Source organism: Glandiceps talaboti, chromosome 20, assembly GCF_964340395.1.
Source record: "Glandiceps talaboti chromosome 20, keGlaTala1.1, whole genome shotgun sequence".
Lineage (NCBI taxonomy): Eukaryota > Metazoa > Hemichordata > Enteropneusta > Spengelidae > Glandiceps > Glandiceps talaboti.
In genome coordinates this window covers 12,434,277-12,456,158 of record NC_135568.1, presented here as the reverse complement: position 1 = coordinate 12,456,158, position 21,882 = coordinate 12,434,277, and the positions used below count along the sequence as shown (strand labels likewise).

Below are 21,882 nucleotides of genomic sequence, written 5' to 3'. Positions count from 1 at the left end.
TTGTGTGGGTTTTTTCAATCATGACAGTTTTTGTTGATAAATTTGACATGCTGAGCCAGGCCACTAAAATTACCAGGCCCTTTCATTAACTTTAGCAAATGCACATGCTTTCAACCAACCCTGATAAAAGTACTGATGTATTATATAACAGAAAATTGAAGATATGTCATTCACTGTCAATGACATACATATATTTGTACATGTGTAGATTTACAGCTCTTTTGTACTATTTCACAAAAGGGAGAGCAGAATTTGTTGAAATTTGCTTTAAACAGATTATACATGTATTTTAGCTTTCAGAGAAATCATTTTTAAGTACTGAGTGTTGGACGTGTATTGAAATTATTGAATTGAACGTGACGCTCTGGGGATTGGCTTTAAATCTGAGGTGTATGGTTTTGAAAATTAATCACTAACATCAATAGTTGCAGTCGAACATAAACCATTGTAATACCTAATACTTAGAACATGTATGTGTATGTATGTTCATTCCTCAGTTCCCATTCACTGTTGATGCGGCGATCAGACGTGAAATTTTTTCATTGAAATATTCCATTTTGATAATGTAATTGCTTTTTAATAAAGCAAACTTTTTATAGAAATGTATGAACTATGAAGTAATATATCATTTCTGTCCAAAATGCAACAGAATTTACTGAAATATTAGAATTGTGGAAATTTTGGAAATGAAAATGGTAAGGGCCGATTGTCAAAGATGGCTATTATAATTGGGTTTGTAAGTAAAACATGACATGACTTCTACTGTTATAGTGTTATTTAAAAGAGCTTCATTTCAACAGTTCAGCTTCACACTGGAGACTTCATCACGAAAAAACGAGGACAAAATTAATAATGAATAAAAAGTTACAAAAAATAATAAAGTGATGCTGTAGGAACCGACCGGATTTTGTTTATTTACGTCTATTTCCTTTTTATATTGTTAATTTTTTTTATGTTCTGAGTTGAACAACTCTTCCTACAAGTATGTCATATTCTAATCAGATAGTAATTTTAATAGTTATTTCTGTTTGTCATGATTACTGATAACCACCCTTAACAAAAATACTGGTAGGGAACCCTCGTAAAATGGCTGAAGAACTACACATGTAAGGTAGATTTTATCTACATGTACTTACAATGTACAGACCTTAACAAGAACTCTATCTGCTTTAAAAGGCCTAAATAAAAACACTGTGTTAACTGAGAAACTAAGATGACATTTTTCAATGAATGATGCTTTATTTATCATAGATCAGTCCTGTAGATTATTGCTAATACTATTTATTATGATTGGTAAATAAATCATTACATCTATTATAATAAATGTATGCTTTGCCACAGGTTGTTACTTGGAAACAACAACCATGGTAACAATAGCCATGGTAACAAATGCATGTATTAACTCTGGTGTTTAGTACTAGTAATACTAGGAGTGTAAAAGGTTGTTAAATGAACTTTCCAATGAACTACTGTGCACTTTGCAACAAGCAAGAGTTCACACTTACAAAAAATAAACTATAGGGCACACATTTGCCTTATAGAATCAAACATGGCCTCTTGAGCAGCCCTACAGGGTTTTTTTCTGCTGCAGCTTGACTGGAGATACATGATGTATAGTGCTCCTCTACATGTGTTTAATTCTCAAGAATACAGATGAGGCTCAGAATCTAGCTGTTTTCAGCTTCTGAAAGAGTAGATGCCAGAGTACATTGTACATAATTAACTTGTCTATAGCGCTGATCCATAGCACTGATCTAGAGTACAAGACCTATCAGAATGCAGGTACATTGAGTATGAAAGCTATCAAAGTCACAGATCAGTGGTGGTGTAGCCATGCTAAGGGTATAACTGTACTTGGAAAATAAGAATCTATACTGCTATGCTCCTCCTGTAGTCTTGTTACGCTATGTAAATTAGTTCATAGAAATCATAGCCATGTACAAATATAGAAACAGTATAGCTTAAGAACGCCTTTCTGACTGGGATAGCCTTGGGCTATATGTACATACAGCGCTGAGTATTAAACATTGCTGTGGGCGAACTGGCAATAACACCTTACTAGCATGTGATAGCAAGTGGAAGTGTTACAGTTACAGTACAATTGAAGCATCACTTTCCACCAATAGAACATGTATATACATTTGTACCAATGTAAATGATACATGCACAGCAGCTAGTGTACTACATATGTACTGTACAGTACAAACACACGTACCACCTGTTTCATATTACTGTTCACTGGCTGCGTTTGATAACACCATGCAGAAACCTTTTAGAAATTGTGCTGCACATATTCTACACTAAGATAGCATACATGCTATATATATATGACTGCTAAGGAAGCGTGAAACTCTGAGTAATGACTTATAACAGTCATATTCTTTGGATTTAGTCTATATACATGTATACAGTTTTGTACAAGTATAAAATAAATATATGATATATAAATAAATTGAATACCAGTATTAGTTTTTCCATTGAAATTCAAATTTGGCAATTTTAATGGTTCCCCCACCACCACCATTACTCACACACATTCAGTAATACCATGATCGTCATGTACAATGTACCAAAAAATATATCAGTACAACTACAAGTTTATTGTTTATACCATAGCATTTTCATTTTCCAATCTTTCATACAATGGCATCTGCCCATCCGTGTGTGTCACTGTGTGTGTGCGTGTGTGTGTGTGTGTGTGTGTGTGTGTGCATGCATGTGCGTGCATGCATACGTGCGTGTGTTTGTGTGATTATATTGTATTTGTGTGTGTGTATGAGTAGGTATGTATGTGTATGTGTGTGTGTCAGTGTGTTTATATATATGACAATATCATTAGTAATGTAATTTGGCAAAAAGCTCCCTTACCCTACCACTCTCATTCACATTCAGTAATACATCATTTTTAGATATACATGGTTAAATTCATCCAATTTTCATCTTCAATCTACCTTAATTGACGTCTAACATGTACCCATATATAGAAATACCAATACCATTAACTGTGTCATTGAAATTCACTATTGGCATTGGAATTGTGATTGGCATAGATACATACACAATGTAGCATAATGGAAGTAAAAGACTAAAATATTCAATAAATATCTCCATCATTCATTAGGACTAAGAGCTTAGAAGTGGTACGGTAGGATGAACTCATTCATTCATAGCAATGCTCTTTGATCTGGTTTCCTGGCCTGTTTCCTTAAGTTCTATGTCTAAGTGGAATTAGAAGTGAATCCTTGGGTGATTGGATGCGTCTATGTATGACCTCAATGTCAAATTGAATTCCACTCTACTTCATACTGTGCAGTGTAATTCATACGTTGTAAGTTCAAATTTTGATGTGTTTTGTGTATGTGTGTGGGGAGGGGGGGGGGGTATATTGGTGGCTGTCTGTGTGGGCCATGCAGTTTGTATACAAGTGATAGATGGGCATGGACATGTACATATATTAACTACATTTTTGTACATGTACATTGTGTGTATACATTTGTACTTACATGTACATTTTGTACATGTGTGTACATTTTTCACACACCAGTGTTTTTGCTGAGGTTGGGAAACGCCAGTAGCAAAAAGGGAAAAAGGGGTAAATGTTGTGTTGTTTCCCATACTGTCTACCTTCCCTGTAGATTTTACCTGCTTACTGCCCTTAGCAAAAACACTGACATACCAGGAACATACAAGCATACATGTATCCACCCACCCATCCAATTATAACCACTGACTGCGGTACCGACCAATCAACCAATTAACCACCATCCCAGTCAGCTACATGTACATTGTAATACAATCCAATCCATTCATCCATCCATCCATCCATCCATTTATCCGTCCATCTGTCCATCCATCCATATGCAAGAATGCATTTTCTTGATTTGCCTGTAACTGTCTCTTGCCTTTTTGATTTTATGAAAAATAAACATAATGAAATGTTTAATAAACCATGTAGACACTACATAAAAGGGATAACCAGTGAAATAAAAATATTTCCGAAAGCATTTTATACTTTGAATAATGATTTTTGATGATTAACAGCATAGTACATGGATACATGAACACTTTATCAAAACAGTTTTTGAATTTACAATACATGTATGTACATTTTAACCAACCAATACTAATACTAAGGTTAGAAGGTTAGATCTTTTGACTACAAACATTTGAAGTGTAAGTTGTTTTCTCTCTCTCTCTCTCTCTCTCTCTCTCTCTCTCTCTCTCTCTCTCTCTCTCTCTCTCTCTCTCTCTCTCTCTCTCTCTCTCTCTCTCTCTCTCTCTCTCTCTCTCTCTCTCTCTCTCTCTCTCTCTCTCTCTCTCTCTCTCTCTCTCTCTCTCTCTCTCTCTCTCTCTCTCTCCTTTCTGAAGTTCTTTACTCTCCCTTTATTTTTTTTTGTTGTTGTTTGGTGGGGTTTTGTGTGTGCTTTTTTGGGTTTGTTTCTATATGTGATTTACTCGTCACATCTTCTCTAATTTTTTAGTAGTGTCTCAATTACGCCCATAAAAGAAGGACTGCAGAGAACACTGCAAGGAGTGTAAATACACAAAGTATGCCTCACTTGCACTCATGCATTATGCGTTCTGCTATAATATTTACTTTGACTAATTTGATTTTAAATATTGACAAGCATACATGTATCTTTAGCAAGTATTCACTCACTGCTTTAATAGGCCAACTAATTTATTGAAATGAAAGCTTCACTATTTATCTAGTTCTCCTGGAGTATATGTATATCAACATCATAGCCTCCTATTAAAGTCTTCACTATCCTGAAACAAAGCCTGAGGGATGATGGTGTATTGAAGTCCATCAAATAGAACACATGAAATATAGCTTATGAGTGTATGTAGCTTTTGTATGTATAATGGCAAACTATCCCTCAGGGTTAGTGTGCACATCATTATCAATTGAGGCCTGGCTATCAAATATCGTTGATTTATGTCTTCAAAGTGATTATCATGTTGTGGGCTTGTCTCACACAATGCAGATTAAAAAGGATCAGGGCAGTAAAGTTGGAAACGTTAAATGAAATTGCAGTATGAAGGTTTACTTGGATTTTTAGAAGTTTATCATTTTGTACAGAATGTATGAAAATCTATAATCTACACTGTACCTATGCTATACCTACAAAACTATGTTGTTAGATGTAACAGTTTACTCATAATATTGTTCACCATGAGATGTACATTTGTATTGAATCCCATGTCGATAAACACATTTGTGTCGCAGCACACCCAGTATGGTGCACTGCAGTATATTCAATCAAAATTGATTTTTGGGTCCGCACCCAAAAATCAGCTCCTTCCCAAATGAATCACGATTTCAAGAAAGTCTAATTATTGGTATTTTAAGAATTTTCAGCAAATATATTACTTGTTGGATATCTGATTGAAAAAATAATGCCCAGTTACAGCTAGTGTAGGTTTAAAAGTGGTAATGAATGATTTACAAGTAATGGGACCACTAACATTTTGCTTTGGACCACCAAAATAAAAAAACTGGTGGTCCACGTGTCTAAAAAAATTAAAGTAAATTTCGAACCCATACAGTATATGTATTAAACTGATAGTGATAAAGGCAGTGTGGTTGGAAAAGTTATACAGCTTTACACTGTGTGAAACTAGATTTCAGATGTTTCTCATTTTGAAACCTTATGCATGAAAATTTATGATATGATGTGTATTAATATGGATCAGGGCAATATAGTTAGAACAGTTAAATGGCTTTGCAGTGCGAAGGTTAAATCAGATTTCAGAAGTTTTATCATTTTTGTATTGTATGCCTGAAAATTTATGACTTGATGTACGATATACATTATGTATAGAGTCTACATTAAACAGATCAGGGCAGTATAGTTGGAAAAGTTATGACTTTGCAGTATGAAGGTCAAACCAGATTTGACGAAATTTATGATCTGAACTGGAAATATCAATCACAAAATGTCACAAAACTAGTTCTACTGATGGTTTTTCCATATTGAAATCAAAATAACTGACTATTAAATAACTGCATAAATGTCAGGATTCCATTTCAGCACAAATTTTTGGGCATAAATTTCTTAGCGTAAATTTTTTTTAGTTATATTGAAAGAAGTTATATGAAAATTGACTGCCCATGAAAATAAATTTATTTCATGGTAGATTTTTATAACTATAGTAAAATAACAGGGAGAGGAAATAAATTCCAGTAATGGATTTTTTAAAACTTGGCCAAATAAATGGAACTGCTCTTCATGAGATATTCAACTCCATGGCAACAATGGTATTCAAAATGATTTTAGCCAAAAAGGCCAATCTTCCAACTATTCGAAAGTAAAAAATATACACCATGAAAAGACATACTAAAACTTAATCAAAACACAATAAGATTTACAATACAAAGAAAATGAGTATACCACAAACAGTATTTTTGCTAAGGTGTGAGAACCCTGGTAAGATGTGAAAAAAAATTGTGTGGTTCCAATTACATTCAATTTTAGAATAGGTGGGGTAGGTAGATTCTTTTTTTATTTTTTTATTTTTTTTTTGTCATATGTGAATGTCTTATATATGTAGTTATGTTTTTCGTTGTCTTCCATATGGTCTCTGTGTTATTGGTTTCTTCCCATCAGATGTACAGCCATTACAGATTGGAAGAACAAATTTATATTGTCTTTTTAAGTTGATATCAGTGTCCGCAGCCATTATTTCTTTTGAGATTTCGTGATTTTATTTATTTTTTCTTGAATATGTAAAAAAAGTTTAGGGTCGGCCAGAAAAACTAGGTGGGGTCAGGTAACCAGAACAACACCTCTTTTTTATTAGGCCTAACAGACAGGGTTAAATTTGGTAGAACTGACATAGTTCCCATACATTGTAATATTATTTTGGTGGGGAACCCTCGATAAAATGACTGGGAAACTCATGTAAGTTTTACCTACTTACCACCCTTAAGAAAAACACTGACAAAGATTGCCCTGTTCATCTCATTGAGACAGTTCCTGACAGGCAACTCATAAATATGCATACCTATACTTGTATTGAATTCCATGGAGATACAACTACATGGTTATGATAAACAGACAACAACATGACCAGCATTTATATTCTATACTATCTACAAATCTATATTTAATGTATCCCATGGTATTTGTGTCAAAACTAATCTTTGGCATTTATCAAATAAAAACAGCTATATATCAAGGTTATATCCTTTGACTTATAAATATGTAAACTGTCTCCGTTTATGTATAACAAACATTTTTTTTAAAGACTGTATGGAATAACAATATTAAGTGATGTTGCACGCCATTTGTTTTGTAGTAAACTAAATGGTAGGATAGAGGTTGCATTGTGAATACTTTTATCCAGTATGTTTATGGAAACTGCCATGGATTGTATGCTCTCCAGGGAGTGTAATAGGAAGTACATGTATATACAGTACATGTAGGACGACCATTGTGGCATTATTGGTCTGTGCCAGTTACTAATTGCAAAATGGATAGAGGTTGCAATATGGATTTTTTTGAGAGTGTACTATTGTTAACCTTTGTATTTGCTTTCAGTATAACAAGCACTTTTATTCGGGGGCAGTGCTTTTTTGACGGATTAATTTATATTTATTTCTGATGAACTGTAACTATTTTGTTGTATGTATATTTATTTTTTCCAGTTTGCTTTTGATATGTAAAATGGTTTTGACAGACCAGTTATGTAAATAAATTTAAAAAAAAAAAAAAAAAAAATATGGATGCTTTAATCCGATATGCTTACTGAGGCTGCAATGGATTGTATGCTCTCCAGGGAATTTTAATAGGAAGTATATAGGGCCATTGTGGCAGTACAGGTCTGTGCCGGTTACTAATTGCAAAATGGTTTGAGAAAGTACTATGCATGTACATGTACAAAGAATAAAAATATAAATGTAACCATAGAATTTGTCTTTTAGTAATACTGTAATCGGACCCCTGGGGCTCATACCACCAATGATATGGGGTCTATGGACCATGTGACTAATTTAAATTTGTCATTCTGATGCATGTAAGGTCATTGACCAAGACAGATCAAACTTTGAACTGCCTGTGTGTTATAATCTTTGTAAGTCATTTGATCTACCAAGCTGATGAGCATTTGTGGTAAAAAATATTATCACTTGCAATGATCACTACTTTTCTAGTTTGAATGCAAAATGTGTTTTAAAAACAATGTGTACTGCACTGTAGCTAGGTGGAAGGGGAATTGAACCTCATAATAAATTCTCAACTAGTTCGGAATTTCCCCAACTAATTCACTGGTTGGCATTTCCATAACAGTGATTATGTATTTTGATCTCATGGGGTCTTTGTATTGAGGGCACCCTGACATGGCATATCTTACAGACTATTTTGTGCTGTTCAATGTTTGTCGATTCATTCTCGACATGTAATGTAACACAATGATTATTACTGTCCTCTAGAGTTGAGTTGTAAATAACTTTTGTTTTTTTCTACTCTTATAGCCTCTCCTGTGTCTGCAGGCATGGATGAGAGCATTGAGGACGATGTGGAGATGAATGCATATGAGGAGGATGAAACTGTTAGCCACAGTACACCGACACCAAAGAAGAAATCACGTGAAGTTGTCACAGGTCGTGGAATATCATTAGCAATGCTGTTGTCAGATGGAATCATAGAAGCTGGGGAGGGTTGCCTATCTATGGATTACCTGGTAAGAACTCTATTACATTATGATACATGGGGAGAGTTCAAAGGTTAAGATTCAAGGGTCACACCAACATCATAGTTTGCATCCTAGACTTCTAATTGGATAGAAAGATAGCACATTGTGAACTTACCTAGAGTCAAGTTATGTGGGGAATTTGACTCATTTTCCTCTCACCTAGCATTTCCTGAAAAAAAAAACTTTTAGCTTCGGCGAGAAAGCCAGCACGAATTCTCATTTTTTTTTTATTTGCCTGCTGTGAGATGATGTCAATAACATCATATGATTAGAACTAACAAGGAGAGTGGAACAGTATCATATATTAAAACTTGATTATCGTATCATTATTGTCACTGTCTGAAATCATAAATAATCTAATTTTTGGTTTGAAATGAATACACAAATTTTAGGAAATGATAGCGAATAGGGGAAGCAATAGTCAAAATCCCCTCATGACTTGAGTCTGGGCTAATTGTAAACCTGAGATAGTGTTTAATATCTTTAAGGTATACTATACAGTATATATGTATACAGTATATCCCTTTTCTATATTTGCTAGCAGTGAGTGAATCTATAAATGTTAACATTAGTGCAGCCATTACAGTACAACCCAAGAAATCCTATCCCGTTTGGTAGCTCTGTGTCACCTTGATCGTTTGCACGAAGTGTGAGTATTTTCATGTGTTCTTATAATGTAATCTGGATTTATATTTCAGGGTAAAAAGTTTGCAGGTGACTTGTTACCAGATGGTAAAATTCGGTGGCAAGATACAAAACAGATCTTCAATTCTCCCAGTGCCTGGGCCATATACTGTAAGAAGGTTGTGAATCCAGCAAAGAAATCAGGCTGTGGTTGGTCATCGGTAAGTCAAATTGCAATATAGTACATCCCAGTGGTAATATATGTAGTTTACTTCATAATAATGCTTTCAAATCAAGTACTGTCTTGCCAGTTAGCTATAACTTATGATGTTGTGCGCCCTCGGTGTTGACATGTACAGTTTACTTTGTTCTAATCAAGTTACTGGTACTAGTATTTATATTTTGTATGTTTTATCATGTTACTCATTTTCTAGGTGAAATATAAAGGACAGAAGCTGGACCAATTTAAATCAGTGTGGTTCCGAAAGCAACATCCAGAGCTAGATTTTCAAATACCCTCTCCTGTGGTATGTATTGTTTTGGTCATCAAAATGACATTATTTTTCATATTTTCTTAAATTAAGCATAGTTTTAGTTAGTTAGCTGAGGCTATGTTCATCTAGTGTTGGGTGAAGCCCTCCTCCAGCAATTTCCATTCTCATCTGTTAAGCATGCACATGTATAATTATATTGTTCTCCATCATTTTCCTTCATTCAGTCACAAAGCACTCATGACATCAGGGTTTTGTCACTACACGTTGACTACTTGGCTTTAACTCGGTGATAAGGCCCCTTAGGTCACTCATATTTCTTCAGCTGAACAAAGACTTTGGGATGATGCTGTCAACCTGGAAATTTTTTTCTTAAGATTTATTTTCGCTGGAAAACAAATACACAAAATATTAAGCAGTGACTAAAAAATTAAAATTGTCTTCGTGTACACAAACACAATGGTACAAGTCTGGTAAAAATTAGTCACAAATTAGCAACATTTTCTAGTAGCAAAAATGTCTAGGTTTACAGTATCAAATTGTAGTTTAGTATATCATAAATGACAAATCATTTATCAAATTATTCCATCACGGATAATAGTATTAGGTATGAGATAAGGTTTTATTAGTACTTGTCTTTCATTTGTGGTGACAAGGCCCTTATGTCATTCATAGTTTTTCTCAGCTAAATGAAGAGAGTTATTGGGGAATAATAAGGGATTTTACATCATGTTTCATATCTAGCAAGATCTGCAAATATGTCTAGCAACAACATTTGTCAAATGTGATCGTGTTCAAGCTTTCACCATGGCCTTATGTGCTGATGTTGAGAACAAAAGTGTTGCTCAGTGTATATCACTTTCAGCTTGACCACCCTCAAGTGGTTGCTATGGATGCAATGGCTCACATGGGATCTCATGAGATCTGCTGCGAGACAAAAAACAGCTTTTTGTAGTAAATGTATGATGTACAGCAAATCATACTGATGTGTCAATTTCTTTGTAGACATCAAGCCCCAGTAACCACTCCATCACGGATAACAATAGTACTAAACACAACAGGGAAGACAAAGTGTGTACCGTCGAGGACAGGGAAAATAAAGAAAACAAACATTGTGATAATGATAAAAAACAAACTGAACAACAAAGATCAGTGAGACAAGAACAACAACAACAACAACAACAACAACCTCATGAACAGTACAGATCTCCAAGGCAGGAACAAACAAATTTACAACACGCACAGAGATCACCTAAATATGAACAAAATGGCTACAGCAACGAAGCTAGGAATATGCCGGTGAAACGACCCAGGGGAAGACCAAGGAAAGATGGTAGTACTCCAAGACAACATGGTACAGAAGGTGGTACAGGAAGAAAACGGTATGTATAATAAAAGGTAGAATAAAGTGTAGGTAGCTATTATCTATTTCATACACGTCAGGGTCCCACACAACAAAAAACCTAGACTGTAACTAGGGACACTTAAATAAAATCTGAATATAAATTTACGTGATTTATAAAAGATTACCAGATTACCATCCAAATATGTCCATATTAGATATTGAGACAGCAACATTATAGTGACATCTTTAGAGTCTGCTGCCCTCAGTGGTAGTTTATTTGGAACCTTTCGTTTATCTCTGCTTACACATCTTTGCTATTTTCTTTCAGGAGGCTAATGGATGATATCAAATTGAAAGGTAAACACTTTCATCACAATAGTTTTGTATTATCAAATTAAAAAGTATTAACAAAACTTTTGAAATTATCGTACAGGTTTTTGTAGCAGTAATGTTTGTTTATAAAATATGAAATATCACAAATGTAGTATTTATGTCATCTTTGGACCACAAGAGGGCAGGCTGTGATATAATAGGGAGTGGTGGCATGGACTAAAACTATTCATTGGCAAGTCAAAATGCATTTATGTTTGGAAGAACACATTTTGATAAATCTACCATATGTAGTGTATACATTTTGTAACAATATTGCATATTTTGTTTATAAATACTTTATTCACAATCGTACATCAATTGTAGAATTACAATGTGTTATGTTTCCAGGGATGTTGATAAGGGCTGGTAGCCAGCACAAAACAACCGGGTACTCTGCAATGTTTTCCCAGCTACTTTTTCACAAATTTATTTAAAAATTCTTCTTTTAAACCACCATATTTCCATCAGTGGGCAGATCCAGGGTCTTCTTCAGGGATATTACCGCTTACTTTTCACGTTTGTTTTTGAAAATCAAGTACATCCATAGATTTCTACGTGGACAATATTACTAAATCAATCAATCCTGTATTTAGTACTATGGTCACTAGCCTTACGTACAAACATTTGCACTTGTCATATCAGACACTAGAAATCTAAAGACATACAAAATGACTAGATATCTAAATAAATAAGTACATCAAAAATAAGAAAATGAAACAAAAATAAGTAAATACATAAATAAATTATTGGGTTCTTTCATGAAATCAAAATGCTAAATAAAGATACATGGCGAGATTTCTTTGTGTGTGATTTGGTCTTCATGAGTGTTACAAATTTATCTTATTGTGGTTGTCTATAATAAAATACTGGAATGTATTTCTGTCTTATGTCTGTGTATTACTAAGTATTACTAAGTATTACTAAATGATAATCTATTGGTCTACTGTATATCCCAATACATCCTGTACTTTAACAGAAAGTACATGTGGTATTTCGTTTCTACAGGGTTAAATTTATCATTCATAGGGTCCGTCAAATCAGAAAGTAAAGACAGAGAAGTGGTCAGTTACTCATCACTCGACAAAAGAACTCCAGAATGGTCAGTCAAATTTATTAAATCTTTATTATAACTTTTCATCATTTTTACTTTTGGCATGAACATACTCTGTGCTAATTGACTTAAAATTCATTTGAAAATATGAATTTGTTTCATTATTGCATCATTGGCGTTGTTGCAGCATCATTATAGTATACTTGCTTGAATGTTGGCAATGATGCAATAACACTTGAAAAATAAAATTTGCATATACAAGATATGAAACAGATTTCTTGGAATCTTGCCAAAGATAAACATTTGAACAATGATACTTTTGTATGTACATGGGTACAGATTTCTTGGAATGTTGAACAATGATACCTTGTATATATTTATGCAGATTTTTTGGAATGTTGCCAAAATTAAATGTATGAACAATGATACTTTGTATACATTTGAACAGATTTCTTGGAATGTCGCCAAAAGCTGCTTGAATATTGATAATTTATTGTAATCTGGATATCCCTGCAGTGTTGCCAAAAGTTGATGTTTGAACAACAATTTGCATACATTTGCATATTGCTAAAGTTTCTGATCATACTTACCTTTCTCCTTTAATAATGCAGAAACTTGATGAAAATTTTCAATTTGTTTTTCTCTAATCATTCGTCTTGCTGACATGGTTTCTTGTATTCCATTACTCTTTAGCAGGGATCCACAAACACTTGTCCAATGTGCTGATTTTTCATCTCTTGGTAAAAATCAACCCTTTTCTGTTTCTATAAAAACCAACTGCCTTATGCTCATGGTAAGTATTAGAATGTTTATAGATATCTTTTGTAGTTTACTGTATGATTTATTCAAATATACAGTTGTTATAGCAACGTTTTTTTTCAGTAGATACTGTAAATCTGTAAATTTTCGCTAAATGCTTATTTTGCTTATTTCACATGGAAAACGAAAACTCAAAAATAAGTAGGGACTATGCCTTCTTGTATGTGTGAACACAATGGTACCAGTCTGGTAATTAGTAAAAATTAGTCTTTGAGAACTAGCTAAAGAGTGTAAAGGCACAAAATTTTCTAGTAGTGAAAATATTATGTGACACACATACTATGAAGATAAAAATTCTTTGTTTGTCTAAATTTCCCAAGTTGCTTTAGATTTTCTTATGCCATTTATCTCAGGAAGGTGCCCGCTAAACCAATTTGATGTACCACTGAAGCACACAATTTCTGGTGACACTCCAAAATCTGATGTTCCCCTATCTCTAACTATGTGATGACTCACAAGAAATCCCATTTTGTATCATTTTGACTCACAACAACAAAATTTGTGCTATCATTAGAAGGCACACTGAAGGTGTCATTCCTGTGATTTACCTTGTCACATAAATAGGTACCTGGTAGAACATGATTTTGATGCGAATAATCAATTTTGTGTGTAATTTGAATTAGACACTGCCAGGACAGTTGCAAAAATATATGTACCTATTAACATGGTATCAATTTTATACACTTTTTAGCATGTTGTGTTGTGACCTTATATACGGAACATATTAAATTTGCCTTCAATTATGTTGTCCAACCCCATCTACGTATGGATAGTCACTGTCTGCTTTCTACTTTTCTTTACAGGATTTTCACTGCCATCTGACTAGAAGTGAAGTTGTTGGTTATCTAGGTGGTGTCTGGGACCCAAACACACAACGTAAGTACTGATCACATCCACAAGTTTGGCCTGGTTATACCAAGACTAAGTACCAAAGGCTAACATAAAGTACTGCTCACATCCACAGGCTTGTCTTTTTTATTCAATTATCAAAACTTAATGATGAAATCATTATATTGTCAAGGGAAAAACAGTTGATCTTACATGACATTATTTTTTTGAAGGCATAAGTTATGTTGCACTGAAGTATGGGTGTCTGTATATCTGTGTGTCTGTGTACCTTGTTGAAAACATATGTATGAAGATACTAGTATGTCAGCCAAGTGACTTGACCTACTCTTGACCCAGAGGTCATACATCCTGGTACTTTTAGAGGTTGACAATATAACCACCTGTTGATTCCTGTACTGCTGTGTTGACCTTTTGTGACCCATAGGTCATACATCCTGGTACTTTTAGAGGTCAACAACATAACCACCATTAATTCCTATACAGACAACTGGATTGAGTTCTGGATAAAAATGGTTTGCGATTCATTATCTAGAATGTCCACGTTGTTGGCGTTGTACTATGCTAGCTGTCATATAGCAGATGAGAGCCGGCACAGTTACAGCATAGTGACGTGGACATTTTAGCTAACAGATCGTGGATTTTTATCCTGAACTCGCCCTTGGTATGGGGACCTTTTTGTTGACCCAGAGGTCACACATCCTGGTACTTTATATAAGTCGGCAATACAACCACCTGTTGATTCATGTATTATATAAACAACTTATGCATAGATTTACTGAGGTCACCAAGGTCATACATGCTAGGATATGGCACTAAAACTATTGTAGCCTGTAAATGTATGTTGATCTACAAAATTAGACAAATGAGTCTATCATCGGTGTAAGTGAGAAATGATCACGATGTGGTATAAACAGTGTACATACTACATGTACCAAATCAGAAAAAGTGTCAATTTAGGCAACATTATGTTTTTTACTTTTCACATAACATTTTCTGTTATGAAGTACAGAAAGAAAATACAGGCACTGATAGCGTGCTAAGACATGAAACCTTACATTTTATCTTACTATGAACACAAATAAAAAGTTTTTTGTTTGAATCTTCTTTGTCCCACCTGACAATGATGTTGATTAGTTCACAGTGAGATAAAATGTATCATTTTATATGTGTGCCTACTATCAGTGTCTGTATTTTGTTTTATGTCATTTGTAACAAAATACACTGTGTTCGATGTCATGCTGTCTGAGTGTGAAAATCTATAGTCACTCTGGTTTGGTAGTAGCGAGTATGTTATATCAATGGAAAAAGTCGTCATGCTGTCAGAGTGTGAAACTGTATAGTCACTCTGGTTTGGTAGTAGCGAGTACATTATATCAATGGAAAAAGTAAGAATCTGTTAATATATTTGATAAATTTGGACAAATTGGTTGCACAATAATCACAACGTACAGAACATAGTGACTTTATTATTAAACTGTGTTGTAGTACAAAATTTGCAAGTTTTTAAATTCTGTTTCCACTTATTTACAGATTTGCAAATATTACAAGCCTTCCCTTGTCGTTGTCGTCTTGGTGATAGAGACACAGCTCTCATCGTAGAGGAAGAGGTAAGCTTGAACTTTGACCAACAATGTTTGTTTCTTTATTCTCTTCTCAAGTGTTCTAAATACATGACATTTCAGAGGATGGGCAAGTGGTGTTATGGTAACTTGTGATTGTAGACTTTATTTTTCATAAACAAAAACTTCAAAAGAAGATGATACAATTGTAATTTGATATCTTTTATACTTGGTACTGTGGTAGTTACAGATCTGTCGTGTATGTAAGCCAGTAAAAGTATTATTACATGTGTACTAGAGATTACTTGCACAGTACATGCGCATACTAGTGGTATTTGCACTGCAGTACAATACCAAAAACATAACCTACATGACAAATGATAACCATAACATAACCTACATGCAAATGGTATGCAAATGGAGAAAGGTCATTTGTTGAACACAAAAGTATGAGATTGCACAGTGTTATTTTTACAGAAATTTGCTGTTTAGGACAAACATATGTAAGAATAACAGAACCCCATGATGTGCAAGTTCCAGTGTGGGTACTTAAGGGTATTTGCACTCATGTAGTGTTTTCTGCTGCACTTTCACTCGCTATGCTTGTGAAAGTACGGCTGCATAGAACACTGCAAGCACTCATGCAAATAGCCTGTGTACAGTGCACTGGAACTTGCACATCATGGGGGTGGCGTGGTTTGGTCATATCATTTCTTACATAGGTGCAATCTAGTAAAGTCTGTGGCATGTAATTTAAAGTGTACCATTTGGTTACACACACTTACACTATGAGGTCCAATATGCTATGAAAATCTAGCTTGTAGCTAGGTATGCTCAAGCAACACTTTGTTTCTGAACAGAAGTTTGCACGATTTACGATTTGGTATTAAAAAAAAATCGACTTGATAGTCAGGACTTGGGATGGGTAAGAACTTGCGTAATGATCACAAAAGGATACACGTTATCTAGGCATGCGTATCTGATGACCATTCAAAAGTTTATGTACTGTTTGCCAACATATCACAGATGACAAATGGATTCACACTGTATTTGTCAATAAAGAAAAAAAAGCTTTATGAAGACATGCGTATCTGATGATCACTCAAGACTTTCTGTACAGTTTGCCAACAGATCAAAGATGACAAAGGGGAATACAATTCACATTGTAATTGTTTATAAACAAAGAAAAAACTACTTTATCCAGACATGCATTTCTGACGATCACTCAAGACTTTCTGTACTGTTTGCCAACAGATCAGACAACGGATGGATTCACATGGTTTAATATTAGTTGGTTGGTATCACAGTCATCCATCATGCCAAGCACATCCCTCATTACGTGATCTAGACTGTCAGCTGGAATATCAAATGAAACTCAAAGCCTCAGGATCACCAGCTGTTGGTCCATGTCTAGGGGCTATTATAGGTGAGTGTCCATATCTAGATGCTGTTCAGTGTGCCCTCTAATCATAGCCAAATTGTATTGTTGTGAGTCAGTATAATAAAAAAAACTTGTCATTTCTTGTGAGTCACCACATAGTAAGAGATAGGAGAACACCAAATTTTGGTGCATCACTGGAAATCGTGTGTGTCAGTGGTGCATCAAATTGGCTTAGAGGGCAGACTGATGTTATAGGTGAGTGTCCTTATCTAGGTACCCCGGTACTGTTATGGGTGAATAGCCTCACTATCAAGCATGATTTATGACTCCGGTAGATACGGTTTGTGCCAGTGTTGTCATTTCAAATGGCTGCCTTGATGTAACTATACTCACATTGTTAAAAGAGGACCATAAACACACATAATCATTATCTGTTACTAATGATCTGTGAAGCTGTGTACATTTCTAGTAAACTGTATGACGTCATATCGATGACCTCATGTCAGGAATGTGACCTCATGTCAGTGACCTCATGTCTAGAATGTGACCTGGTATCGATGACCTCAAGTCTGTATGATTGATTATATTTGGGAAAAGAAAGAGTATCTCTAAGTATACAATTTGAAATAAAACATAAAAGTTGAATTTATTACAGTCATGTGCCACGAAACCTGTACTAGCTGCAACTGGGACATTTTTTTCATCAAATAACTAAAAATTGGCCAGTTACTTATAAAAAGACATTGTATCTGTTAATTAGTGGTCAATATTATATGTAGGTAGTGTAGTGACAAGTTTAAATCTTGAGCAAAAGTTTGGTTTTGAATCTGTCACCATGTTAAAACTATACTAGTTGTAACTGTAGTGTATTATCATTTTTTGTCAAATAACCAGAAATATATTCACCGTAAATTGATCAATTACTTATAAATAAACATTGTATCTGTTAATTAGTGGTCAATATTATCTATTGTAGTTGAAACTATAGGTCTTGAGTGATAACTTGGTTTGAATTTGCCACCATGTTTAATACTTTACTAGTTGTAACTGGTAGTATCATTTTTCGATCAGCCAACAACAATCTATTCACTGAAAAGTATTAAATTACCAATAATTAGACATATGTGTTAATCAGTGGTCGATATTATCCATCAGCAGTATAGAAACAGGTTGAAATTTCAATTGTTGTTGACGATGTTAATTTTTAGGAGGAGACCCAAAAATCAATTTTATTTTATTTACCATGTATACAGCTACAAAAAATATGTTAACCCACTAGTGACGCAATACAGTTCATGGTGAACTATATTACTAGTAAGTTATTATACAAGACATTTTCACACAAAACAAAAAGGTCCAGTTGCAGCTAGTGCAACTCTAAGCAGTTGTTCTTTTGATGATAAGTATAAATATTGTCTGTTTGTTCTTCAGCACCCTATGATAATCAACAACCTAAAAAGGAATCTTCTCTCAGGGCATATTGGGTAATGGCTCCAGATGAGGTAAGATTGTTCAACTTTACAGTGCATGGGACAAGAATATCATAACTATACATAGGGTGTCTGTACTTTATTCTATGTTTCTCATTGTATCACCTCTTATAGTGGCCATATTGATGAGGACTGGGTATTTATTTTTGATTTTTAATTCATAAAACAATTTTATCATGTCTTCCTATGTGAAAAATTAATATGAAAAAACATTGACTAAATCTGTGTTTGTAACATGGCAAACTCATGATAAATGTCTATACAAACTTTTTGCACATTTTTCCCAGCTTTTTGCAATGTATTCAGTGACACACATAGATTTGGCATATGTTGTTTCACATTGATTTTTAAAGTAGAAAGCCATTGTAGAATTGCTTTATAAATTAAAAATCCAAAATAAATACCCAATCCTCATCCATATGGCCACTGTTAATTGAAGTAACTAGAGGGCGGTGTAAACTAAATATTAAATAAACGATAAATAGCTAGATACAGATTATACAGTTACTGGGTATAGTTCTTAATGAGTATGTTTTAAAGAGAATCATGAAATGAAAACCTGTTTCAAAGATGTATTGCTTAAAAGTCCAAATGACTGTCAACTGTCTAGTGTGATTCTAGAAGTAGTCACAGTAATTGTTCTCCATTGTGTGATAAATAAATGATAATGAACCAATTGTGCTTTCTCCTTTCATTGTTCAGTCAAATCCCAGCAAGAATTGTACACCTATGCATATAGAGTATAAGTGTCAGGTTGATACTTACCTCTCTCAAGATATTCTCAATGAAATGGTAAGTATTACACTGTTTCTATATACTGTGATTTCTCTGATCACAAATCACTAAACAAAAAGGAGACTAATTTTGCACCGACATTTCTTTATGCTTAGGGCCCCTCATCCATTCATGTAGTGCAAACTCTCTAAATATAGAGTTATGGAATTTAGCAACAGTAGTATGGCTTATGCCCCCCCCCCCCCCCCCCCCCCCCCCCAATGCTGTACAACACATTTCTGGTCCGTAAAGATTATGTGTCTGCAAATGTGTTGTTCTTCATTATACCAAAATTCAAATGCCTTCCACTTCCCTCTCTGGAGTCATGATGGGCAAGCCCTGTCACTGCTGTTTGTGGTTAAAGTGGCTAAAGTCCTTAATGGGCAAGATTTGAACCATGACTGTGCCTCAGTCAACCCAGCTGTACAATTGGGGACCTGATAGGATAGAGTTGCAATGTGAATACTTTAATTCTATGCACTTATAAAGGCTGTAATGGATTGTATGCTCCCCAGGGAGTTGAGGAAGTATATAGGGCCATTGTGCCAATATAGATCCATATCAGGGGTAATAATTGTAAAGGGCTTTGAGCACATATAAAAACCAACATTATTATTATAGAGATTGATTTTCTGTGAATGAATTTCAACAACAAAGCACAGACCAACTATTACCTGGTGTATCAATTTCATATTTGCATATCATACCAATAGAACATTAAAACAATAGATGGGAAGACTCTTTGTTTGGGAAGACTCTTTGTTGAGCTGATGCTGTGTTCTCATTACATGCTCATTATCACCTGTTTGAGGGTGTGTAAAGGTGTTTTCAGACACCTGGAAGTTTCTGCAGAGACCCAGAGGGAAGCTTTAGTCTTGAATTGTCTCCTTTCCCTTACTACATAGTGTAACAATTTGAATGTAATGTTTTTATTTCAGAAATGGTTATCTGATTATTACAAAGGGAGTCCAGACATGGTACGCTTCTCAGACATGTGGCACCAATCTAATACATTTATGGATAAACTCAAGGTAGTAAACAGTAGATGAAATAGTTTTTATGTGTAGAAAAAAAGTTCAGTACAAAGCCTGTAAGTTTGATTTACTTGACTATAGACAAACTTTCCACAACAACAAAAGTAAGTTACGAAAACTGTAAAAATTAAAAAAAAATACAAGCAGAACATACATCTGACACAATACCATAACTTTCCCAAGCCGCACGAGAGCACAAGTGAATTCACTCAACCAGTGAAAACGCATAATGCACTGAAACATACGGGTACAGTATTTCAGAAAGTTCTGTTCAAAAAGAGAATGAGCACGGAGCGCAGACAATGAGATTGGGTTAGGGAAAACCTATGGTATCGTGTCAGGTGTATGTAATGAGTGCTCACAAAAGAACAAACAGCAGTAAACATAACAGCCAAAAAGAAATCGTGCCATGTACTCCACATTGGATTTTAATCAGATTGGGATACTGTTCAGTTTAGAAGATATCAAAATGTTACCTCTCCCCATTAAAGAGATTCAGTTCATCCCTTCATAGTAAAAAATATACAATCTCGCAATATCTGTATATGAATGTTTCTTACATGCATTCTGTTTTATTTGTTTTCTGTAGGGATCACTGGCAAAGAAACTTCCAAAGGACCAGACAGATGGAAGATTTCTGGAATTTCTTCATCAGTTACTTCTCTGAAAATTTCACTGAAAAAAGGGAAAACAGGAGAAAAATGCATAAAAAAGTAAACATACAGTAAATAATAAGAAATTAAATTGGCAAGAAAGCTCAAGATTAATAAAAGAGTACATTGTATTTATTCAAACAAGGAATGAAATATAAAACTTACTCTGAAGTTTAAAACTATAGATCAAATACGATTGGCTATTGAAATGCTGTTTGTGCAGTTATCAGCCAAGCAGCAGTTGAAATACATTTTAGGCTTTGTTTTGAATATAAAATGTCAAATTAGAATGACTAATAGTGCTTATATTATGCATTTGTTTAATACCCTATCAGCACTTGGAACACATGCTTCTGGTTTCATAAAGAGCACATTTGATTGGCTGTTGAAATGCTGTTAGCAGTTATTAGCCAATCAGCACTTGGAACACATTCACAGTCATATTATTAGATTCATTATCAACCGTAGAGGATAGAATATTAATATATACAAATGCAAACCACAAAACAGAATATTTTAAACATACATAGGTTTGATGCGAATGTTTATTGACATATCCGAAATGTTTATTTTCAAAATATTTACCTTTGTTTTCATTCAATGTTCAGTTACTATGCTGTGTTGAAAAAGGAAAAACTTTTTTCTCAACAAAACATTCAGGAATCATAAAATTCATATCTAATAAACCTTCGAATAGTTTCATAGTGACATTCACTTTGTGGTCAGAGGTCAAAGTTCACCTG

At 34.4% G+C, this 21,882-nt stretch overlaps 1 protein-coding gene across 2 annotated transcripts in view; it reads left to right on the top strand.

The window, feature by feature from the left end:
- LOC144450860 (MPN domain-containing protein-like) overlaps positions 1 to 21,476 on the top strand; it is a 33,878-nt gene extending 12,402 nt beyond the window's left edge. The window contains exons 2-15 of one of the 2 annotated variants that reach the window (XM_078141603.1): positions 8,477 to 8,685; positions 9,396 to 9,542; positions 9,756 to 9,848; positions 10,818 to 11,194; positions 11,486 to 11,514; positions 12,556 to 12,628; positions 13,274 to 13,373; positions 14,203 to 14,275; positions 15,779 to 15,855; positions 17,062 to 17,233; positions 18,620 to 18,690; positions 19,381 to 19,470; positions 20,391 to 20,483; positions 21,076 to 21,476. In XM_078141603.1, the coding sequence (XP_077997729.1) occupies positions 8,477 to 8,685; positions 9,396 to 9,542; positions 9,756 to 9,848; positions 10,818 to 11,194; positions 11,486 to 11,514; positions 12,556 to 12,628; positions 13,274 to 13,373; positions 14,203 to 14,275; positions 15,779 to 15,855; positions 17,062 to 17,233; positions 18,620 to 18,690; positions 19,381 to 19,470; positions 20,391 to 20,483; positions 21,076 to 21,153 (1,682 nt within the window). In that variant the 3' untranslated portion in view covers positions 21,154 to 21,476. Of the gene's footprint in view, positions 1 to 8,476; positions 8,686 to 9,395; positions 9,543 to 9,755; positions 9,849 to 10,817; positions 11,195 to 11,485; positions 11,515 to 12,555; positions 12,629 to 13,273; positions 13,374 to 14,202; positions 14,276 to 15,778; positions 15,856 to 17,061; positions 17,234 to 18,619; positions 18,699 to 19,380; positions 19,471 to 20,390; positions 20,484 to 21,075 lie in introns of both variants that reach the window. The other variant, XM_078141604.1, reaches the window with a different exon arrangement.
- The last annotated feature ends 406 nt before the right edge of the window (positions 21,477 to 21,882 follow it).